Here is an 18905-nt window from a genome sequence, read left to right as displayed (position 1 = left end):
AATACTAGGTTTAGTTTTTATAAGAACTGACAAATGTTTTTTCAAGTTGGCTTGAAATTCTGAATTCCCATCAACAATGGATAAGTTTCTGTTTCTCCATAACCCCACCAGCATTTGGTATTGTCAGTGTTTTGCAAAATATTTTCTCCCAGTCTGTGTCTTGTCTTCGCATTTTATTAACAGTGCCTTTCAAAAAGAAGTCTTTGATTTTAATGAAGTCCAGCTTATCAATGATTTCTTTGATGTTGCCTTTAGTGTTGTATCTAAAAAGTCATCACCATTCCCAAGATCACCTAGATTTTCTCCTGTTATTTCTAGGAATTTTATAGTTTTGTGTTTTACATTTAGATCTATGATTTTGGAGTTAATTTTTTTGAAAGATGTAAGGTCTGTGTCTTGATTAGATTTTTTTGTATGTGGATGTCCAATTGTTTCGGAATCATTTGTGGAAAAGACTATCTTTGCTCCATTGTGTTGCTTTTCCTCCTTTATCAAAGATTGGTTGACTCTATTTATGCAGGTCTATTTCTGGTCTCTCTTCTGTTCTATGGATCTATTTGTCTGTTCTTTCACCAAAACCACACTGTTTTGATTACTGTAGCTTTATAGTAAGTCTTAATTGAAGTCAGGTAGTGTCAGTCCTCCAACTTTGTTAATCTTCAATATTGAATTGGATATTCTGAGTCTTTTGCCTCTCTATATAAACTTTTGAATCAACAACCACAAAATAACTAACTTGGATTTTGACTGGGGTTGCATTGAATCTATAGATCAAGTTGGGAGGAACTGACATTTCAATAATATTGACTCTTCCTATTCATGAATATGGAATATCTCTCCAGTTGTTTAGTTCTTCTTTGATTCTTTTCATCAGCTTTATAGTTTTCTTCATATAGATATAGTGTATCTTTTACTAGATTTATACCTAAGTATTTCATTTTTTGAGTGCTAATGTAAATGGTAATGTGTTCTTTTTTTTTTTTTAAGTAAAGTTAGTTTATTTTACCTGCAGCTCTTCCAATATAAACTGAATGTAAATGCTGAAACTGAGAAATATTAGGAAGAATTAAGGATAGATGTCAAGATGTCAAAACATCATGCCTTCCAATCCATCCTCCATGAACTTCTTATAAAGTGCCATAAATTTGGCCACAAATGCTTCCAAGTGATAAATGGCTTTGCTACCGAGCTGTAGACGATGTTCATAGTAAGCAGCCATCTGGGCCACTTCCCCTTTCAGTTGTCCATCACAATTATGTAAAAGTTCTGAGAGAAGGCCCTTCATTATTATTTCAGGAAGAATACAATGAGTTAGAAGCTCATAAAGTCTTCCACGAACTTCAAGGAGTCTTTGTGGAGTCTGCTGACTGACAATAGCATTGGTGGTCTCCCGGAGATACACCTCCCAATCTGTTTCAGGGATTTCTTGATCTGCAGTAAAAGGATATTGTTGCACTCTGCAGGCTTCACACATAGGAAGGGCTTTTCAGAGATTCCTGCATGACTTTTCTGCAAGTCGATGAGCCAGATGTGAAGGAAGATTCAGACCTTCCTTCTTGCACACAGTAGATAACACATGACAAATATCTTCAATGCTGGGAGCAGGCACACGAACTGCCAGGCACCTACTACGAATAGGTGGTATCACTTTAGATGTAGAATTGCAACACAAGATCAGTCTGCAAGTGGACATATACTTTTCCATGGTTCTACACAAGGCATGTTGAGCATCTTTGGTGAGTTTGTCAACCTCTGTCAATAATACCACTTTAAAATCTCTTTGAGAGTTTGTTTCAAGTTGCTGTGATTGTGCCACTGTTTTCAACATCTCCTGAATTACTACCCGGTCACTATTTCCAGCATCACTGGGATTAACTTCAAGGTGATAATTGCTTGCAATAGTGCTAATTTCAATTTTCTTTTTAGATGGAGTTGTGATGGTCTGATGTTCAATTCTTAATTTTTCCACTCCAACACCATAAAGTTCATGTAAAATACACATAATTCTTTTTTCCAGCCCCTGATGGTCCATACACTAAGATATGAGGAAAATCACCACACTGCACCAGGTTGCACAGCTGGGCCGCTTGCTCCTTGTGATAGTCCAGCCATCCCAAGGAGCAGGGCCGGTATTTGTCCACCCAGAGGCTCATGCCAGCTCGAATTCCCGGGGTCAGACGCTTGAAAGTCCCGCGTGGGGGCACTCTCCCCGTCTGGACGCCAGTAATGTGTTCTTAACTTCAAGTTCTATTTGTTCATTGCTGATATATAGGAAAATTATTGACTTTGTATATTGACTTTGTATGCTGCAAACTTGTTGTAATCACTTATTAATTCCAGGAAATGTTGTTGTGGTGGTAGTGGTGGTGGGTTTTTGGATTTGCTGCATTGATATTTCATTTGCAATAAAAATAGTTTTATTACTTCCCTCCCAATCTCTACACCTTTTATTTCTTAACCACTAATTTTTAAGGTTCATTTCAATATCAACATGTTATGAATACATATAAGTAGGAGACTATTTGATATTTTAGGAATAAAACTAAAAATTCTGAAATTCTACATCAGCCAAAAGTAATTGGCAAGGACAAATGCCATATGATTTCACTTATATGAGACTTAGAGTAACCAAATTCACAGAAACAGAAAATGGAATGGTGGTTGCCAGGGACTGAAGGTAGTAGGGTATGGGGAGGTATTTTTTAATGGGTACAGAGTTTCGGTTCTGGAAGATGATAAAAGTTCTGGAGTTGGGTGGTGGTGATGTTTACACAGTAATGCGAATATACTTAATGCCACAGAACTGTACACTTAAAAATGGTTAAGGTGGTAAGTTTTATGTTATGCATATTTTGTCATAATAAAAAAGGTGATTAGTAAGTTATTTTGTTGCTAATGGATTTAGAGCCCTCACACCAAAACACTGATAAAACAAGATTGTGTGTGTGTGAGGGGGTTGTTTTGTTTTGTTTTTGCTTTTGCTTTTTACAGAATCCACCTGTTACCAAAATAATTGACAGAAACTCTAAAATCCAAATAGTTTCTAAACAAGGTTCAGTAACTAAAAGGCATAAGCTTTAAGACCACAACAAAACAGTGGCAAAGTGGTAATTAACTCAGGTCCTTTCCACACAGTCATTCCAAACACCTGTTCTCTTTTCTCTTCTTTTTCCCTCTTTGGTAGCTGCTATTGAGAAATTATCATTTATACCTAATGCTTCCACTCATTCAGAGGCATCCATAATGTGTCCATAAACAATCATGGATAATATTACCAAGAAGCATATAGGCTTTTTTATTTTTTGGGGGGGTGGGGATTGTTTTTTGTTTTTGTTTTTACCATTCATCCAATTCCCAGAGCACTGGACATTCACTTTCTGGATACCCTAGTCTCTGAAAGGGAGTAGCTATCAACCTCTTCCCAGTGTGGCTACCATCTTCTGCCATGATCCCACCCTCATTATTTTCCTCTTGTTCATCATTCTCTTCAACTTCCCTTGGTCCTTTGCTGCTATGAGAATCTACAGTTCCTCCACTAGAGTTCTGAGGTGTAAAATTTGACAAATACTTAGCAAACCATATTCTCATGTGAAGACCAGTACACTGGGGCCATGGATTCCTGCCAATGCACCATGCATTACCAACACTTACTCAGTAGCATGAGTTGCATTATAGAATAGGATGGAGCTCTCAGGACTCCGGCACTAGCTAGGTGATGTTGGATAATTTACTTCCTGTCTCAGGTTGATTTACCACCCTGGAACAAGAATTAAGTATAATAGTTTCTTTGAGAGGAGATCCCAAGAGTCCTCAGTGGGGGAGAGGGGGAGTGATACAGGGTAGGGTAGAAAGATGTATCATTTAGCAGGTTACCACTGTGAACAATCAGTCCCACAGAGGCACACTGACAGAGGATGTAGAACATGCTTCAGAGTGATCCTCTTCCCAGTGGCAGGAAACTCGGGTATTTATCTACCAGCTCCCACCTGGCATTGGTTGAGGCTGCTTCCTGGGGCATTGAGTTTCCAGCACTCCTGCCTGCCCTCTACCCCAGGTCCTGATCATCCTGCAAGCAGAGGTGTTCTCAGAAGCAGCTTTTGGCACATAAGCCTGAGAATAGAAGAAAGACTGGCAGGCCGCTGATAGTGCTTACACTAACTTTCTTCAGAGCCTCTATGTCTTCCCATTTTCTTTGGCATATTATGTGTTTGTGTGTAGGGAGTTATCACTTCATGGGTTTCTTGCATGAGTTATATTGGATAATGTATGTAAACATGTAAACACAATGTATCCATCAGGATTCTTAGTGGCAGACAACAGAAATCCACTCTGGCCAGTGGTAACAGATGGGGATTTATGAAAGGGTAAGGCAGGGCTTAAGGAACCCCTGGAAGGGACAAAGAAACAGAAGTGAAAATTGTGCAACCAGAAACAATTTTCCAGGTGCTCTGCCCTCTGGAACAACTGACTCTGTTCCCCCTTGGAAGCTTGTAGCCCCACCAGGAGGTCCCTTTCCCAGCACAAGTGTCCACCTTGGGGTCTGGGTACCTCCTGCCTCCCCTGTCCCTTCCCATTTGGCATGATAGCAGCATCCCCCTGACCCCAGGATTCCTGCAGGTCCATGGTAGACTTCCCTGCACCATGCCCACAATTCTTTAATACGTTTTAATTAGCCTTGCCTCAATTACATCTGCTTCCAGTCCAGAACTTTGCTAACACAGTGTCACACCAGGCCATGCTCTTCTATTCTGACCTACTCTGAGGCTGCATCTCTCACAAAGAAAAGATGGAATGGCTGACAGGACAGGTTAAATTTGGGTGTGTGGGGATGGCAGGGAGAACAGTCTGGAACACCATTCTGGTCAGAGGTATGCTTGGAGCCAAGGAGGCCCCTACCTGACTCAGAGTTAAGGTGAGTGGCATCAAAAGGCAGGGACATCCCTGGGAGAAGCAGTGGCTGAGCTGCTGAAGGTCCCCACTGGCTGCACACTGGACTTCAAGATTTCCTGTCCAAGGTTGCTGGGGCTTTGGAAGCAGGAGATGGCAGACCTGAAAAGACACACTGCATGCATCTCTGCTTCTGTAAAAATGACGTTGTGAGAATCACATTCTATAAGCCTAGTACACATGGCATGCACTCAATAAAGAGCAAGTACATAATGCCATAGTTAGGCAAGAGAATTCTGTCTGACACTAGTTCTGCTAAAAACTAGTTGCATGACTGTGGAGCCACTTGCCATGCTGGCAACTTCTGTGTGAGGGGACCAATGCCCCTCGAGGCAACTCATGACCTATGGGGACAGGCAACCCATGGGGACAGGCAACCCATGACTCCATAGGGACAGGAGCCTGTGAATGAATATTCTCATTATCTGTGTCTCTGGTGGAAGGGCTGACTTGGTTCTTGGTATGTCCCTGGGGTCTGAGCCCAGTTGCCCACAGTGTAATGGGCTTCATAGGATGGCATTCCCTCCCTTCTCTTCTTTGCAGTCCTCCCCCCAGACCCTGGATCACTCAGGGTCTACTATAAAGGGGCCTGAGCTTAGATGGTACCCAATGGAAATTTGCTGAGTTTAACTGAGAGCTTCCAAAGGTGTCTGGGAGAAGAAGCACATCACTGCTATAGGGACACATATGTTGTCATTCTGTGGACAGCCATCAGCTTCTGCATCTGCTGAGCACCATCAAAGTCAAACAGGGAGACTGCCACCCAGAAAGCCTAGGTTGTCTAAGGACAGCCAGTCCTTCCTTGTCTTTTCAGAGCATGGATGAAGAAGACCAAATCTGCAGTGAGTACATTTCACTCTGGGCTGGGAGATGTGGGCACCCATGGCACAGGAGTATCTCAGCAGCTTTATGGCAGGAATGTCAGGAACCTGCTCTGAAGACCAGAACTCCAGGCTAGCCCTGCAGGCTACTAAAATGTAGTCTCCCTAGTTTTTGCATCTTGAAGTCCAATACACTCAGTTAAAAGAAAAGATGCCATGCCTTGACTTTCAACCATAAGTCAGCCAAATCCCACATTAACTAGCAGGTCAGAAGTGACATTCTGGTGCAAGCGTTCATGTTCCCCTGGGAGCAATTTGGGGAATGAATTTATCTCTAGCATTTGAGGATGGACAAGGGGGGACAGGAATGAAGGTCTGCTTACCACAAAGGTGGGAATCAGAAAGTTGACTCATCAAAAGAACCAACCCTTCTGCCTTCAAAGGTGTGGCCAGGATTTATCCCAGTGGCTGTAGTCTTGGCTTTGTGTTGATGCAGGTCTGAAATGTTCCAGGTTTTCACATTAGCTCAACTTAATGGCCCATCCAAAGCCTCCCTGAAGTTGTTGCATGCTGGGTGAACAGAAAGCTTGAGGTCCTCTTAGATAAGCACATTAGATGCCTCCACACCATGACCAACATGCCTTCAACCTCCTGCAACAGGAGTGCACAGTCCTGTGTGGGCTTACTCACTTTCAAATGATGGTGTCCCAGTGTTCCAGGGCTGAGCACCCTCAGCCTATGCACAGGTTGGCCTGGAAGTGTGTAAACCTCAGCATCTCAAGGCAACACCTTGACCACTGGGACCAGAGGTTGGTGGATAGATGCTTCTGCCTACTGTCCTGCCAGCCAACGATTCTTGACACTCTGTACTCCTCTGGGAGGTCCCAGCAGAATCAAGTCCATGGCTCACAGTGATGCCCCCTCCTGCTCCCTGGAATCATGCACCACATAAACCCTGCATGCAGCTACTTGCTCCACTGGCTTTTGGGGGACTTCAATCTAAGATCTTCAGTTAGACCTATCAGCTGCTCTATTCAGTGGTTTTCAGTGGGCAAAGTACTTCTCTCCGGTGGGGCGGGGGGGTTTGGAAATTTCTGGAAGTGTTTTTGGCAGTGGGGACATCCTTGGCTTTGGTGAGAGGACCCCATGATTGTCAAATACTTTTCAATACATGAGAAGGTCCCATGCCAATAAGCATCTGTGTCAGGTCCAACACAACTTGGATATGTCCCCCCAGAATATTTCTGAAGGTAAGAAAGTGGTTTTTAATAATTTTATCCAAAAACCTAAATATGACTTACAAAGAAAAATAAGGTATTTGTCACAGTTTTAATATGCATTGAGTTTTCCAGGATATCCAGCTTTGTGTGAATGGAGAGATGACCTTGTTTTCTTTCAGAGCTTGGCCAAGAGTTTTTCAATGTTTTGGAAAAAGCACACAAAAACAAAATACACCTTGCCTTGTCCAGGAAACTGACACAACACACTGGTGGTGCTGGTGTCAGATGGGTTCCTAAGCTTAGTGCACAGACTGACTTGTTTCTCATCTTCTTGTGTATTAATGTTGTAGCACATACACATGGAACTCATCTTTTATTTACACACCAGTCTTTACTTCCCCTAATATTACACTTGGAGCAGTTATGAATGTCAGCATGTTATATATTATCAATTAATTTTGTTTCTTGATAGTATAAGAGGTGCCATAAAATATTTGTTATAAACAGAAAGTATAGCAACTTATGGGGTTGAGAGCCACCATCCTAAATGAGCCATCCATTTAATATTATTAAAGAGCCTTGAAAACCATGAAGATACTGCTCATTTTTCTATCCAGTAAGGTTGATATCAGGGTCCTTTAAATAAACTCCTCACTGAATTCAGTGTACGGGGAAAAAGGTTACTCTTCAAATGAAACTTTGTGTGATATCATAAAAGAAGTTTGTCTTTCAACTACCAGGACACTTAAACTCAGGACTGAGTCAGTGCCTTCTGCCACCTTTGACACCTGTCATATATTCATATTTATGGCAGATAGACAGATATCTCACATATACATGCACACACACATACATGCATAAAATAGTCTTAGTTTTATTTTGTTGTTGAATTATAAGGGCTGTATGCAGAAAAGTTTGTAAGCAACTTCAAATAATTTGCAGAAGTAGGTGAAGTTGGTAATCTGAATGAGTGAATGAATGGGAAGTTACACACCAACCAAGAAGTCGCAGAAAATCTTCAAAAATTGTAAAATTCTCTTACTCAATTTGCACCATAGTCTTCTTAAAATAGACCATCTTTTTAATCCTGTATTTTTCCCAAAATGGAAATATATAAATAAAATTGGTTTTAGTTACACAAATAATACAACAATACGTTCACCCTATAAACATTTAAATATTTGACAACACCAAATTCCCCTTTGAAACAAACCTAATCTCAATTCTCCTTTCCTAAACCAGAGTGAATATTCCTGTCCAGATTTTTCTGTTTACCTGTAACTCTAACTGTGCCTCTACCTGTATCTGTATCTGTACCTACACCAGCACCTGTGTCTATGTCTACATAGGAATTAGACAAGCTGAAACAGTTGTTTCAGAATAACATATACACTATAAAAAAAGGTATCTTTACAAGATGCCCATACACATATTTTATATATATATGTATGTATTACACTATATGTATTACATATGTAATGTACTACACTAGTACGTATTTATGTATTACACTATATGTATGTATTACACCATGTATGTATTACACTATATGTCTCAGGGGTATGTATGTATGTATTACACCATGTGTCTCAGAGGTCTTTTTCTGTGACTATATCTAAGTCCCCAACACTCATTTTATTTTCTTTTATTTTAAAGATTTTGACAGAGAGAGAGCACAAGCAGGGGGAGCAGCAGAGGGAAAGGGAGAAGCAGGCTCCCCGCTGAGCAGAGAGCCTGACGTGGGACCCCAAGATCATGACCTGAGCCAAAGGCAGACGCTTAACCAACTGAGCCACCCAGGTGCCCCCCCAACATTCATTTTAACTCCTTCCTAGTAGTGCATGGTAAGACTATCCCACAATTGATTCAGCTCTTCTACTTCTGAGCATTGCATGTTTCCAGTTTTTCAGGGAACCCTTCAATTACATCCCATTCTCATGTGATGATTTCTTTGGCAATATTCCCCCTCACAAGACCACAGGCTCCTTACCTTCAGACCTGCATGTCCTGAGTCCACTGTGACAAGCCCAATACCTGGTCCGTGGGGCTCCTCAGTGAGGGTTTGTGACGTAAAACAATGGTAAATGATGAATGGTTGTTGCACATATTCAGACAAGCAATGGAAGGTTCTGAACATTGTTTTCTTTTTTCTTTTATTTTCTTTCATTTTTTTCTCTTCTTTTCCTTTCTTTTCTTTTCCTTTCTTTTTTCTTTTTTGAAGGAAAACTTCTATTTCTTTATTATATAAAGGCTCCCCACAACCACCCCTCTATATGGGAGTACTTTATTTTCCCTATGAAAAAATTTCATAGTTAACTAATAAATAGCATTTGTAGATTAGTCGTTCAGTAGATAACGGAGTCACTTTTCTTTCTACCAACTGCTGTGAAAGAAAGGACAAAACGGTGGTGGGGAGCAGCTAAAGCATAGGACCGGTTCAATGGAACTGGATTTACCTAAAGTTTGATCTAGTGGATGATTGGTCATTTCAGGCTCTCAAACATGTTTCCAAGTGCTTGTTACTTTCTAGCTCTGTGCTAGAAACCAGAGATTTGGAAATGATGATGATGATGGCTTGTCCTCAGAAAACTTAGCAATGTAAAAAAGCCATTGCAATGTACTATGGCGTACGTGATACTGTAAGTGTATACGGAAGTTGAAGTAGGAGAGCAGAATTCTCTCTAAGGATAGTGAAGGGTGATCAGGGAAAGCCTCCCAGGGCAAATGATGCCTATACAGGATTTTCAAAGATGAACAGTGAACATTGTTTTCTTACATATTCCTTGGAGAAGGAAAATAATCAAGTGAAAGTAAACCCTTGAGTATAGCTCTAAAGAAACAACATTTTTAAAAAAATTACCCAAAAATTAAAAATAAAAAATAAATGTTTAAATTACCAAATCAACCATGGCAATTGGATTGCCTAATGAATTAAGTGATTGGGTATTTTATTTTATTTTTTTTTTTAATTTTTTTTATTGTTATGTTAATCCCCATACATTACATCATTAGTTTTAGATATAGTGTTCCATGATTCATTGTTTGTGCATAACACCCAGTGCTCCATGCAGAACGTGCCCTCCTCAATACCCATCACCAGGCTAACCCATCCTCCCAACCCCCTCCCCTCTAGAACCCTCAGTTTGTTTTTCAGAGTCCATCGTCTCTCATGGTTCTTCTCCCCCCCCGATTTCCTCCCCTTCATTCTTCCCCTCCTGCTACCTTCTTCTTCTTCTTTTTTCCTTTCTTAACATATATTGCATTATTTGTTTCAGAGGTACAGATCTGAGATTCAACAGTCTTGCACAATTCACAGCGCTTACCAGAACACATACCCTCCCCAGTGTCCATCACCCAGTCACCCCATCCCTCCCACCCCACCCCCCACTCCAGCAACCCTCAGTTTGTTTCCTGAGATTAAGTATTCCTCATATCAGTGAGGTCATATGATACATGTCTTTCTCTGTTTGACTTATTTCGCTCAGCATAATACCCTCCAGTTCCATCCACGTCGTTGCAAATGGCAAGATCTTATTCCTTTTGATGGCTGCATAATATTCCATTGTATATATATACCACATCTTCTTTAGCCATTCATCTGTTGATGGACATCTTGGCTCTTTCCACAGTTTGGCTATTGTGGACATTGCTGCTATAAACATTGGGGTGCACGTAGCCTTTCGGGTCCCTACTTTTGTAATTGATTGGGTATTTTAAAAAGCAATTTGTAAAAAAGATAAAGTGACTCATTGGTTTCAGCCAAAATTGTTTATCCACTTGCTTTTTTTTTTTCTTTGAGTCAAAGACTCTTCTTTTTTTAAATTTTTTTAAATTTTTAAAATTAACATATAATGTATTATTTGTTTCAGGGGTACAGGTCTGTGATTCATCCGTCTTACACAATTCACAGCGCTCACCATAGCACATACCCTCTCCAGCGTCCATCACGCAGCCACCCCATCCCTCCCACCCCCTCCACTCCAGCAACCCTCAGTTTGTTTTTGTTGATATGAAGCCCCAGGCAGCGCTCATTTCATGCCAGTGCTTTCAATGGGCCCGCTGGAGCTCCAGATCTCGCCTGCCCTCACCCTAGTGCATCTGGCCAAATGACTTCAGGTATGGGCAAGTGTGCTCTTGAAGCTGCACCTGAAGGAGTCCAGGGGGTGTCAGGTCAGTGAGGGAGGTTTCCCTAAAAAATAAAACCCGCCATCAGGAAGCACTACAGTCATTTCTTACCAGCTGCCTGATCCATTGAGTGATAAACAGGGTCTCCTGCTTACCCAGCACCTTCTCCAAGCCAGACATTTGTGTATGTGTTGCTGAGATTCACCCAGTAGTGATTCAGTTTATGAATCATATCACCCATGGAAGCTGAGCTGCAGAGAGGTTCAATATCTTGCCGAGAGTCAGGGGGCCCAGGAAAGGGCCATTTGATCCCAGAGTCCACGTGCTGCCTGGCCCCTTCGTGTTCTGTTCCAGCAACTCTCTGCAAGGCAGCCCTGGACCCAGCACCCCACCTGTCACCTCACAGGCAAGACTGTTGCCCCTATGTCCAAGGACTGTTGCTTGTGACTCACCCCTGTACACTCTCTCCTGTTCTGGTGACTTCCTTTTCACATTCTGAGCCTTTTCTCCTGTCTGAACCCACTTTTTTTTCCTCCACACTCTGCAAGACACTCCCCAGCACCAACCCCAGGCAATGAGTGGGGCTGGAACAAGCACACCAGGCAGGTGTCCTCCAGGCTCCATAGCCAAGCTCCTAGGCAGCCTGAGCTGCCAGTGGACACCCTACTCAGCCAGGCCTGAATGTGCTGCCAGAGGGACTGAGCTGAGGCTGTCACTGCCCTGGGATGGCTGCGTCTGCAATGCCACAGTGGACGGACCCATCAGGCACCTTCCAGGAAGCCTCCTTAGCCGGGGTCCCCCTACATAGCTGTCCTTAGCAGTGGGCAATTCCACTAGCTGCAAGAGCCTCTTGCTTCCCCTCCTGAGGGCCTCACTTCTCCTTCAGGAAAGGCAAGGCCCCCGGGGCAGGAAGTTCCACACCCTTGGGTCCCAGCCCTCTGCTAGGCTACAAAGTCAGCTACAGAGGAGGTGGGGCAGATTAAGGGATATTCAGGAGCAGGCCGAGTCAGGAGGATAAGACAGCAAACTTAAGGAAACGATCACTTACAATTCATACACAAAAAGGTCATTGTGAAGAGATTCATGAGGATTTCTCTAAATATTTTTAAAAGCCTGGGTAAGATAGGACTATTTTATATCCTGTATTGCTGTGAGCCCTATTATAGCACAGAAAGAGTAGAACATGTTTCTTTTTTCTATTTTTCTAAGAACAGTTATACATAGCCATGATAGCCCTCTCCAAATTTTAACTGTTTAAAAAAATTTAATGTCCATTATTTATTTTTATTTTTATTTTTATTTTATTTAGTTAAGTAATCTCTACACCCAACATGGGGCTCAAATTCATGACCTTGAGATCAGGAGTTGCCCACTCTTCTGACTGAGCCAGTCAGGCACCCCTTTAATGTCCATTATCATCCATTGGTATAGTATCTTTCCAATAATCATCAGACTTTCCATTACTCTTATAAGTCACTGAGTCATTTTGTTTTATTATTTTTATGTTCATCTTTTTCCCCAAAATGGGTTTCCTTTGGATAACAACAGACCCATTGCTTAACCATCTTTTCTAAGTGTGATAAAGGGAATTAGAGATTGTTAGCATTGTTAGCAGTTTCACTGTGTTTAATGTCTATTCTTCCTCTCTTCAACTGTCCACTCCTCTCCCATTCATTCCATTCTAGTCTACTGTAGGTGAATTGTTCTCACAATATTTTGGGAGAAAAACTGCATACAAATTCCTCAGAAACAAATAACTCAATTTTTTAAAAAATGGGCAAAAGTACCTGAATAAGTATTTCATAAAATAATATATTCAAATAGCTAATAATGATGCTGAACATCATTAGTCTTCAGGAAAATGTAAAGATGCTCAAAATCATTAGACACCAGGAAAATATAAATTAAAGCCCAAGGGATATGCTGCTACACATCCGAATAGGTTAAAAGTTAATAATTACCAAGTGTTTGTATGGACATGGGCCACCTGGAATTCACACACTTTGGAAAATTGTTTGGAAGTATTTCCAAAAACTAAACCACACCCACCCTACTATCCAGATATCACACAGAGGTGTGCTTATGTCACAAAAAAACATGGACAAAGATATTCACAGCAGCATTATTAAAGTAGCCAAGGTGTAGAAATAACCCAAAACAATATAAATGCAAATTGAGCCCTCGCCCATGGAAGAGTACAGGCACACAAAACAAAACCAAACAAAAAACACCATAGATGACTCTCATAATCATGACATTGAGCAAAAGTAGCCAGACACAAAAGAGCACATACTGTGTGTATGATTCTGTTTATATGAACTTGAAGACCCTGAAAACAAACCTGTATTAAAAGAACCTAGACTATAGGTTCCTTCTGGGCTGACAGGAAGGAGAGGGAGGGACTGGGGAGCTGGGAATGCCCTTCGACTTGATCTGAGCAGTGGTCCTGTGGCTCTAGACATGTATATAAGACATTCATTAAACCATGGAATTAAAATCAGTGTACTTGACTGCATGTATTTTAAGCCTCGGTTTAAAAAGGAGGAGATATATCAGTTGAATATAATATGCAGAATTTGTTTGGATACTGTTTTGAACAAAATTGCTATAAAAAGGCATTCATGAAACAATCAGGAAATGACAACATTGACTTAATACTATGTAATGTTAATTAATTATTATGTTTTATATATGTAAACGGCATTCAGGATGTGTTGTTTATGCCTTCATCTGTTGGAATTCATCTTGAAGGCTGAAATGGTATGATATTTTGGGCTTTGCTTCAAAATAACCCAATGGAGTCTGGGAGTAGGGGCATGGCTGGTATAGAGGACACAGGTTGGGACCACACTGACAATGGGTACAAGTGTTCATTGCACTGTTCCTTTCAATTCAGTGTTTGTTGGGAAATTTTTCTTTTATTAAAAAAAAAAAAAGTTTGTTGGCTTGTTTTTAATCTGGTTTTAGGAAAGATCCAAACGAGTTAAAACAACAAACAAAAAATTAAATTAAATTTGATTTTAAAACAAAATCTAGTTTTGCCCCATTGAGCTGTGAGGTGCACAGTAGGTATGTGAAATGATGTGACTGGATATGTGAAATCATGTAACCACACTGCCTCCCCAGCCTGCCCAACCCTCCCAGCACATCTGATCATCTACAGGGCCAGAAGCCAGCAGAGACTGCCTCCCCTCTCGGCAGCATGCTCTCCAAGGCTGGCAGGAAGCAACTCTCCCTGGGGCCCCAGGAGCAAAGTCTTCCTCCAAGGGACCGCCCTGGGATTGTTACATATTCACCTTGGCTTATCATAGTCTCCACCCTGGCTTCCCTTATCCTTGAACAAGACACGGCAGGATATTATTAGTTCACCATCCCTATACCTCCCCACTCCCCTGGGCATCTCTGCTCTAGACTTTTTCCAGATGGAGACATTTGCATGGCTTCTGCTATAAGCCAGGAAGCTGTGGGTTCTCATGGGAGGTGTGGCATAGACCACACTTCCCTGAGTAGAGGAAAGATGTGTGGGAAATAAAAAAAAAGACAAGATTCTACATGAATATTAACATATGGAAGGCTCTGAGAAGATCTAGAATAAAATGTAGTAAAACAAATAGCTTTACCTGTGAACACAGATGAGCACAGAGCAATTAATGACGGAGTGCCTTGGAGCATCTCTCAAATCCTCTCTAGGGTTCCCATTTTGGGAACACTGCCCAGAAGCGTGCCCCTTGGAACAGATATTCTGAAGTAGGATCCACACCCGGGTTCGGTGGATTGGCGAGCAACCTGAAGTCACATTTTGTATGTTTGGTTGTGCCTTCTTATGAAGCAAGGGTCCCTGCCATCATTAGTTCACAAAGGGGCCCAGAGCCCTGAAAAGGAGGAAAACCACTGCACTCAGTGAAATTTCCCAAGTGACAGTGTTAAATTTGAATGTGTAACATCATACCTCAATACAAGATGGTCTATCACTTGAAGATCTTTTCTTACAAAAATGAGACAGTCTAGGCTCCCATTTTAAAACCAGGAACAAAGGATTCTTGAAACGCAAGTGGCCAAATCAAGAATACCAGGGGGAGTGGAGAGGGTGGTCCTTCCTTTGTACCCATATTGCTAAGCTGGAGGAGCTTGAGTCTTTTGTGAATCACACTGGGTAAACATTCCACTTGGTTCTTTTATCTATTCAGGATTCTCATTTTTAAACAAACATGCTGTGTTCCACCATGTATCTCCATTGAAGGTCTGCTAAAAACTCCAAATTTTATTGATGTGGTTATCAACTGTATAATCCAAGTAAGGATGTGATCATTGGAAAAACAGAGCTAAGTCTTAAAACTCCCTGCTTGTACTCAAAAGAGTACAGACAAGGTTCTATTCTGGGTCTGATCCGAGGCCAAAGGGAAGTGCTTAGTATCTTATAAAAAAAAAAAAGGTTAGGCTTTCATATTTTGCTTTTCATTGGTTTTCAGCTTGGTCTTAATTTTTTATTATTTAATTTATTTTATTATCAACAACTCATTTTATTGGCATTTTTCTTTACTGTTTACCACTTTCTAGTTTACCGAACTGTAGCATACATAGTAATAAAATATGTGTTTTTCTTATTAAATAATGAATAATACATGCTGCTGTGGGGAATTAGAAACCAGGAATCACCCATCATGCAAACATGTCAGAGGGAACTTTGGTTTACATAAAAGGAGGTCAGTAAATGTAGCCTTTTCGCCCTCTCTGAAGTCTTGTTGTATGTCTCTTCCTTCCCATATTAGAGAGAAACATACACTCTCTATATATAGTTCCACGTTCTGGACGCTCCTATGAGTTTAATGTACAGCTGGAGAGCACAAGTGATCAATTCCTCAGGTCTCAGTAGAATTTGCTGGGAAATGGTCCTTGACAATACATTACCAGGAAGTATCCCTGTAATAACTGCGGAAGGGTGGATAGCCTTGGCTATTTTGCGCTGCTGTTCTGCACCCACCCAGCTTCTGAGTCATTTGAACTCCCTCCTTATCAGCCTCTCCACCTTCCATAGATCCTGCCTCTGACTTTGCATGTACCCATACCTCCTCTAACTCTGACTTCAGCTGGTCCTGTGAATTTACCAGCTCCTAACCAACTTGCATTTCAAGAGAAGCAAAAGGACAGAAATGGTCTGAGTTAAACATGAACTTAAATTGCTATAGGATGAGTCCATAGCTAGACTGATCAAGAAAAAAGGAGACAACTCTAATTCCTAACATCAGGAATGAAAGAGAAAATCGCAGACATATAGATCTTGCAGACACCAAAAGAATCAGCAGGCAATATGATGGTTAATGTTGTGTTGATAAATTTCACAACTTAGTGGATATAGACAAATTCCTTGAAAATATAACTTAAGGAATGTATGAAAAAGGAAAAAATTACTTAGGATATGAATCATCCCAGACAAGGTTACAGAGCTTAGAAATAAGTCCAACAGCTTCAGGGGAAAATATGAAAAGAACAAAGAGTGACCCTAGATAGAGAAGAAAGAAATATTTCATGTCTTAACACTGTGTTTGGTGTAGTTTCCAGAATCAACAGAGCCTAGGCTGTAGAGTAGGTCAAATACTTTAGATTTGAGGAGGGTATGTGTTTGATTATATCAAATGGGGGAATGTTGCATCTGACCTTCATGCTTCTTACTCATGAACTCTAAAAATGGTCTATTTGGATATGTGGAAGTCAGTGGGAAGGGAGAGTGCCAGATCCAGTAAGACAGGCAGAGATCCAGAAGTCCTGGCCACATAGAGGAGTGGAAGCATGACACCCCACCACCCTCCCTGAAGTCCTGAAGCACCTTGTGGCCTTAAACCCAAGAGACTCTAGTGGTCATAAACTTCACTTCCCCACACCCCCAAAATTGTTATATTCTTTATAATTATTTTCCCAAACTAGTCAATTTATGGAAATATTGGATAGTTTTTATAGTAGTTTCACAGAAATGCAAATTTTTATTCATTTCTTTATATTCCTTCCATTCTTCGGTCCATTTCCATGTACCTGGGTTTCAGTATTTCTGTTGTTCTAGGAAATCCTTATTTCAAGGTCCATGATTGTTTAGATCGTCTCCCTGTTTTCCCCTTGAATCTTCACTGAATATAACATCTACTTTTGTCCCTATGATCTTCTAAGAACCTACATCAATAAAAGGTTTTGGTGATGATAGTTGGCAGGTTGTTTGGTAGTATGTACAAAAGCTTTTTGTTTCCATTTCATAGTCTAAATATGGAAGTACATGAGGGCAATTTATTTATTTATTTATTTTTATTTATTTTAAAGATTTTATCCATTTGTCAGAGAGAAAGAGAGAACAAGCAGGGAGAGCTGCAGGTAGAGGGAGAAACAGGCTCCCTGCTGAGCAAGGAGCCTGACGCGGGACTGATCCCAGGATCCTGGGATCATGACCAGAGCCGGAGGTACACGCTCAACTGAACTGAGCTGTCCAGACATCCCCATGAGGGCAATTTAATTTGTAAAGTCTCACAAAGGATCAGGATTTCTATTTTTACTTTATTTATTTAATTTTTTGTTTGTTTGTTTTTAGGTAATCTCTATGCCCAACGTGGGGCTCAAACTCAGGACCCTGAGATCAAGAGTCATACATTCTACCAACTGATCCAGCCAGGCGTGCCAGGATTTCTACTTTTAAACTGAACCGAAATCTTAAGGATTTGGTGGGCAATGCAATCTCTTCCACCTTCTCCTTGATATACATTCAGTTTTCAAATGTAAGATTTATTTTTGCTCCCCTAATTCCTGTGCTTAGGATAATTTAATTAGATTTGACATTTCCAAGCTCAATCCTGGGGCTGTGTCCTCAGTGTTGCTTTGGAGAAGGTTTTTCTCCAGAGGAAAATACATGACCAAAAGGATGAATTAAGTGTTTATGGGAATAACAGGTATGGGGAAGAAGCTTTTAGAGGAACTCCTATATCCATAAGTGGGGTAATCATGTAATTTTCCATCCTAATTGGGGCATTCAAACATTACATTGTAAAGAAATTTCAAACTTACAGAAAGGTTACAAGTACTGTACAAAGGACTCTTTTTTGGAAGAGTTTAAGAGTAAGTTGCTGATGTGATGCCCCATCACTCCTGAATATGTTAATGCGGCTCTCCTATAAACAAAGACGTTCTCCTAACTAGCCACAGTAGAACCATCAAAATCAGGCTATTAACATTGGTACTTTGCCCTATCTAGTCATTAACCTCCATTCAGGCTTCACCAATTGTCCCCATAATGGTTTTTATAGAAACAGGATCCAGACCAGAATCATATGTTGCATTTAGTCATTATGTCTTTTTTTAGTTGCCTGCAATCTGGACAAGTTCCTTGGTCTTTCTTTGATTTTTATGACTCTTACATTTAGCACAGACTATAGAATATTTACCAATTTGTATATAAGTCTAATGTTCTCTCATAATTAAATGCAGGGTACCCATCTTTGGCAGGAACATCACATAAGTGATGCCGTGTTCTCATTGCATCCTATCAAATGGAATGTGATTTTAACTTGTCCTATTCCTGGCACTGTTAACTTTATTCAACTAATTGAGGTGCTGTCTGCCAGACTTCTCCACTGTAAAATTACTTTTTTCCCCTTTGTAATATGTGTGTATAATGAGGGGAACATTTTTGACCATGTAAATAGCATGTATCTCATCAACTTTTTATCAGACTTGTTTGGCCCCAACAGATGGCTTTTGGATTGCATTGAACAAACACTAGAGGGAATGGAAGGAAAGCAAAAGAGGAAAAGGAGGA

General features: G+C 40.8%; 1 protein-coding gene across 1 annotated transcript; it reads right to left on the bottom strand.

Annotated features, from left to right (window-relative positions):
- Positions 1-989: 989 nt before the first annotated feature.
- Positions 990-2153, bottom strand: LOC116641837 (replication factor C subunit 3-like). The gene is given in 2 exon segments (XM_032419794.1): positions 990-2009; positions 2011-2153. Coding segments are annotated over 2 exon segments (1065 nt in total). The 3' UTR covers positions 990-1087.
- Between the last annotated feature and the right edge of the window lie 16752 nt (positions 2154-18905).

This window comes from Phoca vitulina, unplaced genomic scaffold (genome assembly GCF_004348235.1).
Source record: "Phoca vitulina isolate PV1807 unplaced genomic scaffold, GSC_HSeal_1.0 scaffold22, whole genome shotgun sequence".
NCBI classification, from domain to species: Eukaryota; Metazoa; Chordata; class Mammalia; order Carnivora; family Phocidae; genus Phoca; species Phoca vitulina.
Note: the sequence above shows the minus strand (reverse complement) of the source record. Positions and strands in the feature narration are given on the sequence as shown.